Source organism: Echeneis naucrates, chromosome 24 (assembly GCF_900963305.1).
Source record: "Echeneis naucrates chromosome 24, fEcheNa1.1, whole genome shotgun sequence".
NCBI lineage: Eukaryota > Metazoa > Chordata > Actinopteri > Carangiformes > Echeneidae > Echeneis > Echeneis naucrates.
In genome coordinates this window covers 18754375-18770287 of record NC_042534.1, presented here as the reverse complement: position 1 = coordinate 18770287, position 15913 = coordinate 18754375, and the positions used below count along the sequence as shown (strand labels likewise).

Below are 15913 nucleotides of genomic sequence, written 5' to 3'. Positions count from 1 at the left end.
CATTAGAAAAATCAGGTCTTACCTCAATCAGTACAGCAGTATATTTGACCTTAAATCAGCCCAAACTGTCATATGTCACTTTTACCTTAAACTGAATCAAAATTGATCACCAATGTTTGTCTTGTGACCCCTGGTTGTGCTACTCTTACTCGATCATTCAGCCTATGGTCCTTCTTAGCTGTGTTCTTTCTTCACAGAATAGTCTCTAGCATCACCATCCCTGCACACAAGACCTTCTGAGTCCAGACAATACTGGTCAGTGGTTCTGTAATGGTTGAGCAAATGTTTAAATTCTTGTAGAGCAGAAGGTGAGAAGCTAAATTCTATTCCAAGACCATCTCCTCTCCTACAACCAGAAAATGTCTAACACTCACTTATGCTTGTCACTGCACATCCCTGTACTCTCTCCATACACCTTAAATACATGCAACATTTAACACTTAGACTAAGGCCATCTACTGTACTTGATTTCATCTTTATAATTTGTTTCTTTGGATAAAAGCGTCTGCACCAAATGATTAAACGCAAATGCATGTAAATGTAAATAATATTAATGGGAAGGCAGTTCAGGAATCCAGGAATCCACAACAACAAACACTTAAAAAGCATTTTTGTTTTATTGGCACTGTGGTCTCAGAACACTACAAAACAACAAGTCAACTTTAGTCATCTGAGTATTAAAGAATAGAAAGATATTTGGAAGAAATTTTACTTTACAATTCATAGCATATGACCTTACAAAAACATCTTAGGGACAGTGGAAAAATGTATCACATTTTAGACAGATACACTTCTACACCTCCTCATTATTCTTGTTCCCGATGTATTAGAGAGTGGATTTAAATTGCTTCTTTTCTCAGGTGTAGGCATTATCACAGAATCAATGGGACCAACTTCATTTTCCAGTATAGTTGTTGTACTTGATATAGAAAACCTGCTACTATTTTGTGAGGTTGTGTTGTGTATGTAGGTCTCTGAGCATGTTTCAGAATCTGGATTTGGACCGGATATAACTTGCCATCTCCTCAGAATCCTCTCCAGTGGATCATCCTTTGGCCTGCAAAGTGCTTCGTAACACTTGGGTAAAAAATGGCAAAAGATAATGCCATAGCTGGATACTAGAATGGCTGAGGCCTGAACAGGACTACCCTTTTCCTTGTTGGTAATGTAAACTGGTATAAAACACACCCACACAAACAGGTACATAAGCATGCTAAAAATGATATAACCTGTTTCACTAAACTTCTGTGGAACCTTTCTGCCTTTGAAGGCCAAGAGGAAGCCAATCAATGCCAGTAGAGCAATGTAGCTCAACATAATGGTAAAGCCTATGTTTCTATCACCTTCAGTACACTGGATTATGTGTTTCATGGTTTGTGGGGGTGGTTCTGTGTCATCAATATGAGGAGAATCTAAGATCAGCCAGAGAAGACAAATGATCCCCTGGAGAGAAGTTATCACAGTGACAATTACAGATGGCCTGTATAATTTATGTAGATGTCTGTTTGTTATCTGACCAAAGGGAAGGAAAGCCAGGAAGGTACGATAAGCCTTGACTAGGATGCAGGACACACACAAGGTGAAGCCCATGGCATACATGACCTGGCGGGCCCGACAGAGATGTACAGTTGGCCTGCCCATGAAACAAATCACACTTGCAAAGCTTACTGCCAGACCAGCCATAATCACACAGGATAATCTCACTTCAGCTCTTTTCATGGGTGGGGAATCTCTGTAGACTAAAAAGATAATGAGCATAACTAGCAAAAGCAAAATACCAAATGCTGAAGCTGCCAGCAGGGCAATAGGATGAGGATCGCTCCATTGCATGAAAGACTCCCATCTTGGTTCACAGTGATCCCATCCCTTGAGAGACCAAGTTCCATTGGGGCATTTTTTGCAGTTATCAAGATCTGTCAAAGAAGATGTAGGTATATGCATCAAGCCCATTCAAATTTTTTTAGGTCTGCAACCGGACACCAAAGTTGCACATGAACAGACTGACTTCACTTTTAAAACCTTGGCCATCTGTAATAGCATCAATATTACAAGAAGATTAACATGTGGCACTGTGCATAAAATCAGTCACTCAAACAATCATACCTGGGCTGTCTGAGTAGGTCCCCTCCACACACTGGGTGCACTTGTAACAGCAGGATACATTCAAGATCTTCTTTACCCAGCCAATGGGGCAGCTTGCGGAGCATCTGGATTCAGGTGTCTGTGGGAGCAAAACAAAAAGGCAGGCTGAAACATATGAAACTTTGCCATTGTAGGTTTTTAATAGCCAAATTTCGATATTCAAGCCAGATATACTTGATATCCAGAGGATTAATTAAAGAGAAACCATTGTGTTTTTCATTGACATTTCCCTCTCGTATAGTTTGTAATGTAACAGTTTGTAAATGAAACTACTTGCTTAAGGTCCAGACCTCACATAACCCATTGATATCAATAGTTACACTCCCACAGAAGTCCAAGCAAGTGAGTCAAATTAAGATTTTTCTTAATTTTGAAGTCAAAAAGTCATCAGCCCTCATTTATTCAAGTGTAGAAACAGGTCAAGACCCAGTTGCAAAAAATCACCATCAATGCTGTTGACCTTCCTTCTGGCAGTCTTTGACAAATCTTTTCAGGCTGTCAAGGTCAGTCTGTTAGTTAGCTTCTGTTAACTCAGTTTTAGTTTGTTTGCCACTTCCAATTTTATTTTGAAAGTCTTGTCTCCCCTCAGTTTTGTCAGCTTACTTCCCTTCTGTGTTCTGTTTTCCACCTCAGCTGTTTGATTGACTTCCCTGGCCTAATGTGTTTCACCTGTGTCTTGTTAAGTTCAGTTTGTATTTAAGTCTGGGTGTTTGTCTAGTCTGTGTTGGATTCTTTGTCCTGTTGGCCTCCTGCTATCCTGACTATCCTTGTCCTTTGTCTTGTTCTCCTTGCTCTGTACACCTCTGTTTCTTGAGAGCCCTGCCTTGATTTTGAGTATGTTTATGTCTGTTGCTAGTCTTGGTTTTGTTTATTGAATATATATATTTCCACTCCCTTCAACCCACTTCTGCTTGCTCCTGCACCTGGGTCCTCACCCCAGCACTCACACATCCGTGACACAGGCTGCCAAATAGAGCCACTTTGTTCCCTTGGACCTCATTATTATTTCAAGTTCCACTTCAGCAAAGATTTTGTGCTTGCTTTTATTCTGTGATTCCATGAACTGAACTGAGGACATTTTTGGGCCTGATATTTACACCACAATTGCTGAATTGTTTTCAGCACACATTTTCACACATCAACACTCGATCTTTGTGATGCTTTATAAAATGTTTGCAACCGATGACATGGAGTCACAGAATACCATGTTAATTACACTAATGTAAACAAAAGCTATTGGGCCAATAGCCTACATCACATTTCTTTACACTTAGGTGAAAACAAAATGGCATGATTTGAAAATTTCCACAAAAAGTGGGTTGCTGCACTTGAAATTAATACGACTGATAAATAATAATAATAATACTGTCTTGAAATCTGTCAATCTGAATTGTTTCTAACTATCTAATTTACACACAGATTTTACAACACTGCACTACCAGTCAACAGGACCATGAAATAATTATATATATTGTTACATTAAATGAACTGGTATTTTAATTTTTCAAATTACACCTCTTTTCTGGCATATGTTTTCATGATAATTATGGGCCAATGTGTTTTCACTTGTCTGGGGAAATCTATTTCCTTGATACCAGGCTCCAAACATCTACCTACTTGTTCAAGGACGACTGACAGTTTCATGAAATCATGACAGTTTGACACTTTATTTTCAGTTAATTCTACTAAAGATGGAACAATTTACGCTTAATATGGCCCAGCAGGCAGCATGGCAATATAGTGGTTAGTGCTGTTGCCCCACAATAAGAAGGTCACATGTTTGGTTCCCAGCCTGGGGCCTTTCTGTGTTGAGTTTGCATGTTTGCCTGCATGGGTTTCCTGCCACTGTGCAAAGACATGCATGTTTGGATTAACTGATGACTCTAAATTGTCCATAGGTCTGAGTGTGAGTGTGAGTGGTTCTCTGTCTCTGTCTTTGTGTTATTGGCCCTGTGATGGACTGGAGACCTGTCCAAGTTGCACCCCGCCTTTGCCCAATTTGAGCTGGGATTGGCTCCAGCAGCACCGCAACCCGGAAATAGATAAAGTGGTTGAAGATGAATGAATGATTGAATAAAATCAGAAGTTGACACATACCACAGTAAGTTGCACATACATCCAATCACATCTACAGGCCAAGTTTTCAATGGCCACACTTAAAGGCCTTTGGTGACCGCCTGGCCTACTTCAGTACTACTTTGCCTAAGACATTCTATGTGTTAGCTAGCATCAGTAGTTGAAACAAACCCCATTGATAACCATGGGAATCCTCTGATTATGCAGTGCTCAAACCTGTGAATAAATTGTTTTTCTTACCGTCTCATTGCCTGATGAAAACCAGGTGAAACTTTCCACATCGATTCGTTCATAATGGGCATGGTATTTTCCAATACTTCGAAATCTTCTGTGGTGTTCATATTTTTCCCAGAAGATCAGATCATACCCATTTACAAAATCACCATTCTTGTCAAACTGGAAGTTCTGGTTGTCAAGCGTGAAACTGACCTCCTTCAATTGTTTTAGAAGCTGCAAAGCATAGGGCAGAATTTCAATATTGACTGGGCCTTCCTAATATGAATCACTGGAACTGATCAGTTAAAAAATATTTGAGAAGTGCTCATCAAATTTCAGTTCTTTGAATATGAAGAAGTTACACTTTATGCAAAGATGACATTAATTCTCACCTGCCATGGTGGAAAGTCCATTTCACCAGAGCAGGAGGAGCTGTTGCAGTTCAATAGTTTCTTAAGAGCATTTGCTACAGCCCACACTGCAACTCTATTCAGGAAGGTTTCGTTTGTATCCACAGCTGTCACAAGATAGTCATCATTTTGCTCATGGGGATCCTTGATATTGCAAGCTATTGAAGATTTCATTTTCATTACATTAGGTGAGCCACAGTTGGGTGGGTGCTGGTTTGAGGAGCACTCAGAGGAACAGTTGAACCTCAGGTTCTTGTATTCTTCAATGAAAAAATTGTAACCTCCTGGGGTCACTGTAAGATTCTGCAGATACCTATCAAATTTTTCACTCTTGCTGGCAACAAATGTGAAACCCAAGATGTCCCCAACCCTGTTGATGTCATGCATCTGGGCAAGGGACCAACTCCTTGACCACACATCACTGGCAATCCAGATCCTAGATGTATTGGTCCTTATCATTTCCTCAAAGAGGGCCTCCACCAACTCTGCCTTGAGGATAAGCAGGACTACCTTGGCACTTGAGGAACGGATCTGCAGAGCGATATGCTTGATACGTTCCCTGCTGTGTGAATCATTAAGGTCATGAGATAACATCTCATGGTAGGCCATGCACACAGCATTGGCCGTAGCATCCTCAAGAAAACTCTGGAAAGCTGCTTTTCCATATTCATCGTCTCCATACACAACCCCGACCCAGTTCCAGTTATAGTGATGCATCAGTTTAGCAACTGCTTTTGTCTGATGATAATCACTAGGAACAGTGCGTAGGAAGACTGGATAGCGCAGCTTATCACTCAGCTCTGGTGAAGATGATGTGCTGCTCAGCTGTTAGGATGAAACAAAGCTGAATTTTATATGTAGAAAAATAGTCACACATGATATTGGTGAAAATTTTGAGAAAAAGGGTAAGAATTTTACTTTGAAGAATATAGGAAAAGACCAACAGAGAGAATATCTTTTGGAAGAATGTTGGTCATCCCTACAGTAAATTAATGACAAGGAGCAGTGAAGGGCATGATTGAGTGTACAATATGGGCTCTGATGTCCTGAGCAGCAGACGTCAGGTTTGACTCCTAAATAGCCAGACTATTTGCTAGGTTTCTCCCAGACTATCTAATAAATACATTTTGAAGCATTTCTGACACTAACTATAATGTTTTTTTCCTCCATGATATACATATGTATATATTGCTAAAATGACCTAAATATATACACCCACAAACAATCACACACATCCAAATATAGAATACGCTCACAATCACTGAACACTTTATTAGGAGTGCTAGCCTATTACATGAAGCCACCCAGTGTAATAGCTTAAATTATAATGTCATAATGAGGAAGTGCGGATGCATGCTTAATTATTGCAGACTTTTCATTCACACTGCTAGTATTACCTAAAGCACCAAAAATCGCACCGCACACAAGAGTGTTTTGAATTTAAACAACAAAATAAAGGGTATGTCTTAATAGGATTTATATAACTATAGAAAATATAATTTATATTATCAGTATTACCTTCTACATAATTTTAGAATAATTACACATATATTTATATTTACATATTTATGCTTAAGAATGCTTAGGAATGCAGCAGAAACAATGACAACACAACGATCCAGCCACCTATATCTAACGGCTGAAAAATGGCTGGTTTTCGAATCACCCATCAGAATAAAAACATACATTGATTTGATACTTACTAGAGGGACCATGTACACATTAAGCAGTCTGGCCAAAGCAATGGACACTTCAGAGTACAGTGCTCCTAATATAATTTTGACTGTGGGCCTTAAATCGGTGTAGTTGCACTGTACATTTAGAGAGTTGTTTACTGCAAGCATGTGCCCCACATCTCGCAGAGCTTTGCTTGCATCAGAGCATGTGTCACACATCAAATATCCAAGATGCACTCCTGGGAGGAAACCAGCTGCATTTATCTCCTCGATTTCATGAATTGTAGCCAACGACTTCAGAAATGATTGCAGATCAAAACTGAAAATAGACAATGTTGAAAAGAAAGCTGGTTAAATTAAAAGTAGTGCTTTGAAATGATGTATTGTTCAAACATTTTTGTACACCCATTAAGACAAACGCAATATATATATATATATATATATACACACACCCACACACACACAGTATACATATATGTATATATACATATATATCTACATGTGCCAGAAGCAGCATGACATTGTGCCCACAAGGCAATTGCAATATAATTTTTTCATCTATTCATTTTCCTGCTGGAATATCTCAACTGTAATTTGCCTGGAGGTATTACTGTCAGTGTGAGTGGTTGGTCTTCTCTGTCTCTGTATATTGGACCTGCAATGGACTGGTGACCTGTCCAGGGTGTACCCTGCCCTTTCACAATGTGAGCTGGGATTGAAAACAAACAAGCGGTAGAAGATGAATGAATGGTATATTTCTTACTGTAATCACCTCTCTGACATATCCTACACAGTGCTGTTACATCAGAAACACAGCAACTAGTTGTGCTGTTTACCCCACCCTCCTCTCCTCTCTCCCAATCTTGATGTATCACACCACATCCAGGGTCACAGGGTCACGATGTACGGCAATGCTTCCTCGACGGGGATTGAAGATGTGCAGGAAAAGGCACACTTTCACTTGTAATTAATCATGGCATCATTCGGGGAGCCCGATCCTCCACGATTGGGTGGCACATTGGTCAGGTGGCCTGGGGGCCCTACAGTGGACGGTCGGTCGGGTGCCTGGGTTCTTCTATGTCCTGGTGGCTGGGCTTTGCCTTCTGGCACTGTGTGGTGCTGGATCTGTGGTGGCTCTCTGGTGTTCTCTGTCGGTCCGACGCAGGCCGGTGTAGGGGCATGGGGCCCTCCTGTACCACTCTTGCGCTTGCTTAGGCGGTTCAGTGGTCCTCACCATCGCCCACCTGGCACACCACGAGTTGTGGCTGCTTTTTGGGTTTGGTGCCTCTTGTGCTCTTGCAGACAAGGTGACAGGCCAGGGAGCCTGGGCCCCTGACCCAGCTCTGGGCCCTGGTGATGGGCTCACTCATATTTAGGGAATGCCCACTAGCATGTTGTGGTTTCACTTGCCAGCTCATGTTGGGTCACATCATGAAGAATTGATGAATTCTGCCTAAAATGGCCTGAGCTGCTCTTTAGTTCAATCACTATGTATCCTATCTTTGGCTCCTCTGTTGGGACACCTTCACCTATCTGGACTCCCATCTCTCCAGAGATCTACACAGTAATATTTTGCTGCAAGACTATTAACTTGCATCAATCTCATATAATGTTGACACCATGTGTCGTTAAACTTTGAGCACAAATGCAGACAAAAAAAGCAACACATCCACTATACTGAGCTGAGATGACAGAGCGAGCTACGGCTTTCCTGGGGCCAGACACATTAAACTCCATCCATCCAACTTCTAACACTTTTCTGTTTCCGGGTTGCGGGTGGTGCTGGTGCCAATCCCAGCTCAATATGGGCGAGGGCAGGGTCACCCTGGACAGGTCATCAGTCCATTGCAGGGCCAACATACAGGGACAGACAGAGACAAACAACCACTCATACTCACACTCAGACATACGGACAATCTAGAGTGTGAAAGATATTTAAGGCAATCACAGTACCACAGTCTGGCTTAATAATGATTAATGTGCAGGAAGTGATGTATGCAGGGTCACTGTTTGTGTTTGTGGTCGTCACTCTAACCATAAAGCTCAACTTGCTTGATAGTGTAAGCGAGGTTGCAGCTGGTACAACAAAATAATAATAATAAAAAAACCTTCTTATTGCTGCTAACTTTGATGTAAAAAAAAGTAAAAAAAGCAAAAATGTTATACTCACTCTGAACAGAGGAAGTTGTCAGGTTTAATCCGTTCATTGATTCTCTTCACTTTTTGGTGACATGGCAACATTATACCAATGATAATATTCCCAGGTGAATACGCCCCACAAATAGGCTGAACACCATCACACCCATCCACACATGGAGTCATTATCAGGGCTAAGACAAGGCTGCACAGCCATCCGAACATCAGCATGTTGATAGACCAGTAACCACAGCAGGGAATCACAGGGACTATTTGATCTCTGTCATGGAATTTGGGAGGGGCTAGACACGGCATCTACAGCAAACCAGTTTAAGGCAGAAGCTGAAAGAATGCTTCATAGATCAAATCTCAAGCACCATGCATGGTGAGGAATTTCTCAGACTGCTGAGAAACTTCACACCTTATAATCAAATGCTTTATATCAATTCCTTCTATTTGTGTCCTGCTAGTCATTACTAGAAGAATTGGTTCATAATAGCTCTTGTAATTGTAATCAACACTATAAGTACTTAACATGAATAAAAGAAAACAGCACAAAAAAGACATAAATCTATTTATCCTGCTTTGGATTTATAAGTTACAGTAAGATGCGACTCCATCAAAATTTGCTAATTGTAGCTGTTTGCAGTTTGTCACAAATGACTCAAATATGGGCTTGGTGTGGTTCCTCTCTAATGGGAGGAATGGAAACTCAGTGGAGAGGAAGACTGGGCCCGGTGCCTGTGATCTTTATTACCGTGACTATATCGAACACCATCAGGTTTTTACCAACTCTGATCACACAGTGGTTGCTCAACATTGCTGGAGTAAATGGAATTTGAACAGTAAAGTGCAAGACAAATGTTTCTTAAGTCTGTTGTTGTTTTTTTGCCTGCATTTGTCCTCAAAGTTTAACACCACAAGGTGAGTCAACTTTTTCTGAAATAAATGACTTAAATATTTGCAAAATTATGCAGATAAATATTTTTTATATTTTATAAAATTATGCAGCAAAATATTTTATTATTTCAGGGCATGTATGTGACCATCGCCAGCCCTCCATTGAAGCTAGTTTGTTGATCTTTATTGAGTGAAAGGATCTTTGTGTAGGCAGGGAGGGCAGTGCTACACCTCAGTGAATACATGGAGGAATATAGGACAGAGAAGGTGTGGGAGGATGGACGGGTAAAGGGAAGCAGGTGGTGCTGGTAGGGACTAGTGGAGTGAAGGATCCTGTGCTTTTCCTGTTAGCTCACTCAGGATTATCTTAAGTCTGTTTTAGATCGGGGTAATTAGCTGCTGAAATCCTTTTCTGGTCTCTCTCTCTCTCTCTCTCTCTCTCTCTCTCTCTCTACATATATATATATATATATCAGATCCAGACTTTTGATCCTGTGAAGATAACTGCTGTGTGTCTTTCACAGATTATGTAGACTCCTGGTTTCTCCTCATCTAAATCTGGAATGTAAGGAAGAGGTTATCACCATTTGTGGAGGGTTAGGGTTAGGGAAGACTACACATAACTTTCACAGCTAACCTGTTTGGTTGGTACTAATGAACTGGAAAAACCCGAGCCACACCCCAACAATTCATTCTTCTACTTAGCTGTGATGTTTCCCCGAAGTCCTGCTTCTCACACTTCTAATCATGTGTAGCTATTTACTAACCATGTTTTCCCGAAGCCTGTCTCTCCCAGTCCCTCGCTTCCTGTCCTCATATCAGGTGGTGAATCATCGCCAATCACCCCATGTCCCTGCAATGTCTGCTGCTTCTTCATGAACTTCATGAACTCCATTCTGTATCATTTCCATGAAGTTCATGGAGCATTATGTGTTCCTGCTCCACCTGTATGGAATATCACCTCCTCCTGCTCTCATTCTCTCCATACTCTACCCAACTTTGCTCCCCTCCGCCCTGTGTGTGTCTCTCTCTTTCTCTCTCAATCCAACCTGTCGAGGCAGATGGCCACCCCCCACCGAGCCTGGTTCTTCCCAAGGTTCCTGCCTCTTAAAGGAAGTTTTTCCTTGCCACTGTCACCAAGTGCTAGCTCATAGGGGGATAATTTTATAAAGAGTTGGGTCTAGACTTGCTCTATGTGTAAAGTGCCTTGATGTAATTTGTTACGATGTTATGATTTGGTGAACCAGGCAACTCTTTGGGTTGGGAGAGGGAGAGAGAGGGGCACAAAGGGTCGGGGGGGGGGGGGGGCTAGAGAGTAGATATTCTTTCACGTTTTAACTATAAGCGCTGTCATACAGAAAGGCTTAAAGCATGGTCTTGAAAATTACTAAAGAATCCGCTCCCAGTCCGATACTGGAAGTTGGTTCCATAGAAGGGGAGCCTGATAACTGAAAGATCTACCTCCACATTTCCTCTTGGAGACTCTGGGAACCGCTGAGTATCACCTGCATAACAGTGAAAAATTTAGCTGTGTTTCCCGATAATGTTTCCTAAAGGAAGCAGGTATAGTATGAAGAGGATTGGTCCAAGTACTGAGCCCTTTGGGCCCCCATAATTGGCTATAGTGTGTGAGGAGGAGCAATTGTTAATAGAGGATTTGAACCACCTTAGTGTTGTTCCTTTAGTGCCAATTAACTCTTGGAGACTCTAGGAACCACAAATAAACCTCCATCTAGGGAGTGGAGTAGCCTACTAGGACAATAAGGAACTATGAGCTCTCTGAGATATGATGGAGCTTGGCCATTAATAACTTATTATGTTAACAGAAGGATTTAAAATTCTATTCTGTATTTTACTGGCAGTCAATGAAAAGCTGCTAACACAGGAGAGATGTGATCTCTTTTCCTAGTCCCTGTAATATTTGTACAGCAGCATTCTGAATCAATTGAAGGCCTTTCAGAAATTTGTTTGAACATCCAGATAGTAATGAGTTACAGTAGTCCAGCCTAGAAGTTACAAATGCATGGACTAGTTTTTCTGCATCATCTTGACAGAGGATGTTTCTGATTTTACTAATGTTTCTCAGGTGGACGAAAGCTGCGCGACTTGTTTTGACTTGTTTTATGTGAGGGACAAAGGAAATGTCCTGGTCAAAAGTTACTCCAAGGTTTCTTACAGTGGAGCTGGAAGCCAAACTAATGCTGTCCAGACTGATTAGATAATTAGATAGCATTTCTCTGAAGTACTTAGGGCTGAGTACAATAACTTCAGTTTTGTCAGAGTTCAGGAATGAAAAAAATTGGGTCATCCAGACTTTCATATCTTCAAGACATGTCTGCAGTTTGACTATCTGACTGACTTCATTTGGCTTCATTGATAAGTACACCTGAGTGTCGTCTGCATAACACTGAAAGTTGATGCTGTCTTTCCTGATAATATTGCCTAGAGGAAGCAGATAAAGAGCAGTTCATGAGGAGGAGCTGTTGTTAACACAAACAAACTGATGTCTATCTGATAGATAGGTTTGGAACCACCTTAGTGCAGTTCCTTTAAATTTCATGTTCCAGTCTCTGTACAAAAATGTATGATCTATGCTGTTAAATGCAGCACTGAGATCTAAGAGGGGTAGTATGGAGGCTGATCCATTGTCTGAAGCCATTTGAATATCTGGCGACCTATGCAGGGTGTACCCTGCCCCTCGCCCAATGTGAGCTGGGAATGGCTCCAGCAGCCACGCGACCTGGATACGGATAAAGTGGATGAAGATGAGTGAGTGCTTCTGTGCTATGATGAATCCTGACTGAAACTCTTCAAGCAAACCGTTCCCATCCAGATGGACATGTTTTCTCAATTATTTTACAAATGAATTGAAGGTTCGATATGGGTCTATAGTTGGCCAAAGCATCTGGATCAAGATTTTGCTTTTTAAGCTGGGGTTTGATGACTGCAGTCTTAAGAGGTTAAGGTACATAACCTCATAACCTCATGTCAAAAACCTTGGCAAAATTCTCAACAGCAGTCTCTCATTTGTACCACACAGTAAAAAGATGACCCAGGCTGCATTCTTCCAACTCCATAATATCTCCAGACTCATCACTGTCCCAACTCAGCACTAAAATCCTGGTTCACACATTTGTCACATCCTGAATAGAATATAAATGTTGTTCTAACTGACCACTCTAGGACTCCCCACTCAACCACCACAGGACTCCCCGCCACTCCAACCCCATGGGGGCCTTGCACTGCCATTCCACAAAATAGTGTTTTTACTCCAATGTTTTGAATATATTTTAGGTTCCATTAGGTTCCTATTTTTGGTTTATTGTTTTGTTTTTATTCTCTGTTTGGTGACCTCAAAGGTGCCACATACATAAAATGCATTATTATTATCATTAATGATAACAATAACAAGAAGAAGAAACTGGGGCAGCATGGCAGCGTAGTGGTTTGTGCTGTCACCCCACAATAAGAAGTTTTTTGGGTTTGGTTCCCAGCCTGGGTCCTTTTTGTGCAGAGTTTGCATGTTCTCCCTGTGTCTGTGTGGGTGAATGAGATAATTAAAAATATTTGATGTTGGGAATGTATTTTGTAACCAAAATTAAGAAGACAATTAAAAAAAATAATAAAATAATAATAATAATATATATATATAAATAATAGTCATTGCAAAGGCATTTGTTGACCACTTAGTGCAGTTTACTTCTCGCTACTCGCTGCCTCTGGTCTGCTCTGTGGGTCCCAGTTTGTCTGTCGGCCCTGACAGAAAATAATAAAAGATAAATAAAATTTAAAAAGAAGAAGTAGTTTATTATCAGTCTAGGTTCAGTACACAGGCAGGCAATAAAAATAAGCGGCAGTACAAAGACATGGGGCAAAAATCAGGTGAGCGTCAAAATCGACAGATCAAAAACACAGGCAAAGGCACAGAGACGCTAGAGGCAAAAAGAGCTCTTTAGACAGACACAAAACTGGTCGAACACTGGGTATCAAACGCAAGGCTGTAACACTGGAAAGCTACTCACGAAGGATGCAGACAGAAGACACCGGGTATATATATATATAAAACGAGACACCTGTGAATGACATTAGGGCAGGGACAGTAATCAGGGAAGGACAAAAACAGGAAGTAAAAGAACCGAAGGCAAGATAGCACGGGACTTCAAAATAAAACAGGAAGTGTCACACACAACAAACCCCCTAAGAAGTGACATTTAAAATAATACATTAATAATAAATAATAAATACATGTTTGTTTGTTTTTTTAATTGATTAGCCCGACTTTGCATGAATTAATCTCTCAAAAAAAGGATTACTGTGGTTTACAAGCATATAGTGACTGTACGTCATATCAGATATGTGTTAGAAACATGCTGTTCCACCTGGTTGTATAAGTACTGGTGTGACGTGTGAAGTTAGAATTAACAGCCTCAGAATGATCATCATGTGGAACAGTTGGGATGGACGCTGTACAATGCTGATCTCTGCTGGCAATTTATGGCCACACATGCAAAGACATGGGCAACCCATGAAGGAGTATGTGCATGTCACTTACTTTCAAAAGCCCTCCTTGATTAAAAGCACAGTTAGCTTAAGTTTAAATTACAGGCTCTGTACTGTACTTGGGTGTCAAAATGTATTTGATATTAAATGTACTTAATTACTGAAAGTATTCAGTATTTTAAACAAGTATACATGCCAGCAAAAAAGACAGGTTTTCAAAAATTATTAACAATTTATTATTATTATTATCATGAACAATTTGCATATTTTTAAAAACCAATGAACAACCAACAACCAACCTTTCTTGGTTGTTTCTTACCAAGAGAGGTTGGTACCGTTTCAGCCAAGAAAACAAGGTTATCATTTATTTTGGGCTTGGTGCCTGTAGGATTCAGTACAGGGACAGTGCAGCTCTGTTGGGTGGGACTCAGTTTGCCCTCAGTACACACACACACACACATATTCACTAACTCACAATCAAATTAACACTTAATCTTTGAAAAATCCACGGTTTATCTTGAACAAGTTTTGGTTCTCAAAATCTTTAGCATTCAGTTAACTAAATAATGTAACTAATGCTAACATCACAGTCATAGCTAATGGTTGTAACTTAATTTTAATGTGTTTGTTGAGGTTGAATGGTGAGTTCATAAAAGTGAGGATTTCTGTAACAGCCTCGGCAATAGCAAGCTTTCTGACTTAATGGGGACGATCTTGGCTAATTTAGGCTCATTGGACCCATCTGTTCTCTACACCCATATTTTTCGATGACAGCTCTCAGTACCTGTACACACTGTGCTAGCAAGCGCTTCTTGTCCTCTACCATGGACTGCCATACACTGTCATTTGGCAAGGAAAATCCTCTCTCTCACAGCATTTAAAGGTTTGCCCATTCACTGTTCCCTGCACAGACCTCACCCTCACTTCTAAAGGACAAAACAGGCACTGCTGTAGTTGTGGCTGCCTGCCATCAATGTGACAGTAGGCTGAGCTTTTAACATAGCAGGTTTGGGGCCAAGGACGAACACTGCCACTAAATTTGATACTTTCATCGACCACCATCCCACGACCCAGAAACCGAAAAGCAGTAGAAGATGGATGGATCTGCCACCATCTAGCACCAGATGCTGCTTCACCAATAGGTAACCATCAAGACATTAGTTATCACACCATTTTGACTTCCTGCTGATGCCATTTAGCCTCAATGGGGTAGCACAGATGTTCAAACCTTACTTGCAGACTGGTGGTTAACTATGCTGCCATGACTAGGTGTACAACCCACAGGGCAATGAAAGACGCTCTTCAGCCCACCTCATGTACAGCCACTGAGTCAAACTGTATCCTAGCTTTCACACTGCCTCTAAGTAGAACCTCCAGTCCTCTTTTACTGAACTGGTTTACAGCCAGCCATGCCCCCAGTCTCCTAGTTCTATCGCCTACCCCTTCAGGCTCCAGCTCTACCTCCTCCCCTGGGGGGCCTGAGTTGTGATGCACATTTAGAAAACATTCACTGAAGTCTGCTGCTCTTTTAAGAAGGAGAGTTCAAGGTTCACATGTAGTGGGAGCTATAGTGGGAGTAGTTTTAAACCAGATTATCCCTATATTAGCCAAAAGTAAGTGGCTGCCTCAGCACTGTAACACAACTGTTTTGATGTTAGAGAAAAAGTAGTTCACCTCACCTCTGTATCCTCATCACTCACGTCTATGTTATGTTATTACTGTTATTACTGTTAGACTAAAGCAGTACTTACAGTACTAGAGTAGAGCATTGATCACCAGAGATTACAGCAGTATTCAGTATTTCTATATATATATATATTTTTTTTTATTTATAAGGATTCCCATTAGCTGTGCCCT

General features: G+C 40.9%; 1 protein-coding gene across 1 annotated transcript; it reads right to left on the bottom strand.

Moving 5' to 3' along the window:
- Nucleotides 1-611: 611 nt before the first annotated feature.
- On the bottom strand, nt 612-8888 carry olfcb1 (olfactory receptor C family, b1). Its single transcript, XM_029497143.1, has 6 exons — nt 8691-8888; nt 6548-6839; nt 4827-5669; nt 4459-4668; nt 2104-2221; nt 612-1913 (listed from the first exon to the last, which is right to left on the bottom strand). The coding sequence occupies exons 1-6, from the start codon at nt 8885-8887 to the stop codon at nt 778-780; spliced, it is 2796 nt and encodes a 931-aa protein (XP_029353003.1). The 5' UTR covers nt 8888; the 3' UTR covers nt 612-777.
- Nucleotides 8889-15913: the final 7025 nt, after the last annotated feature.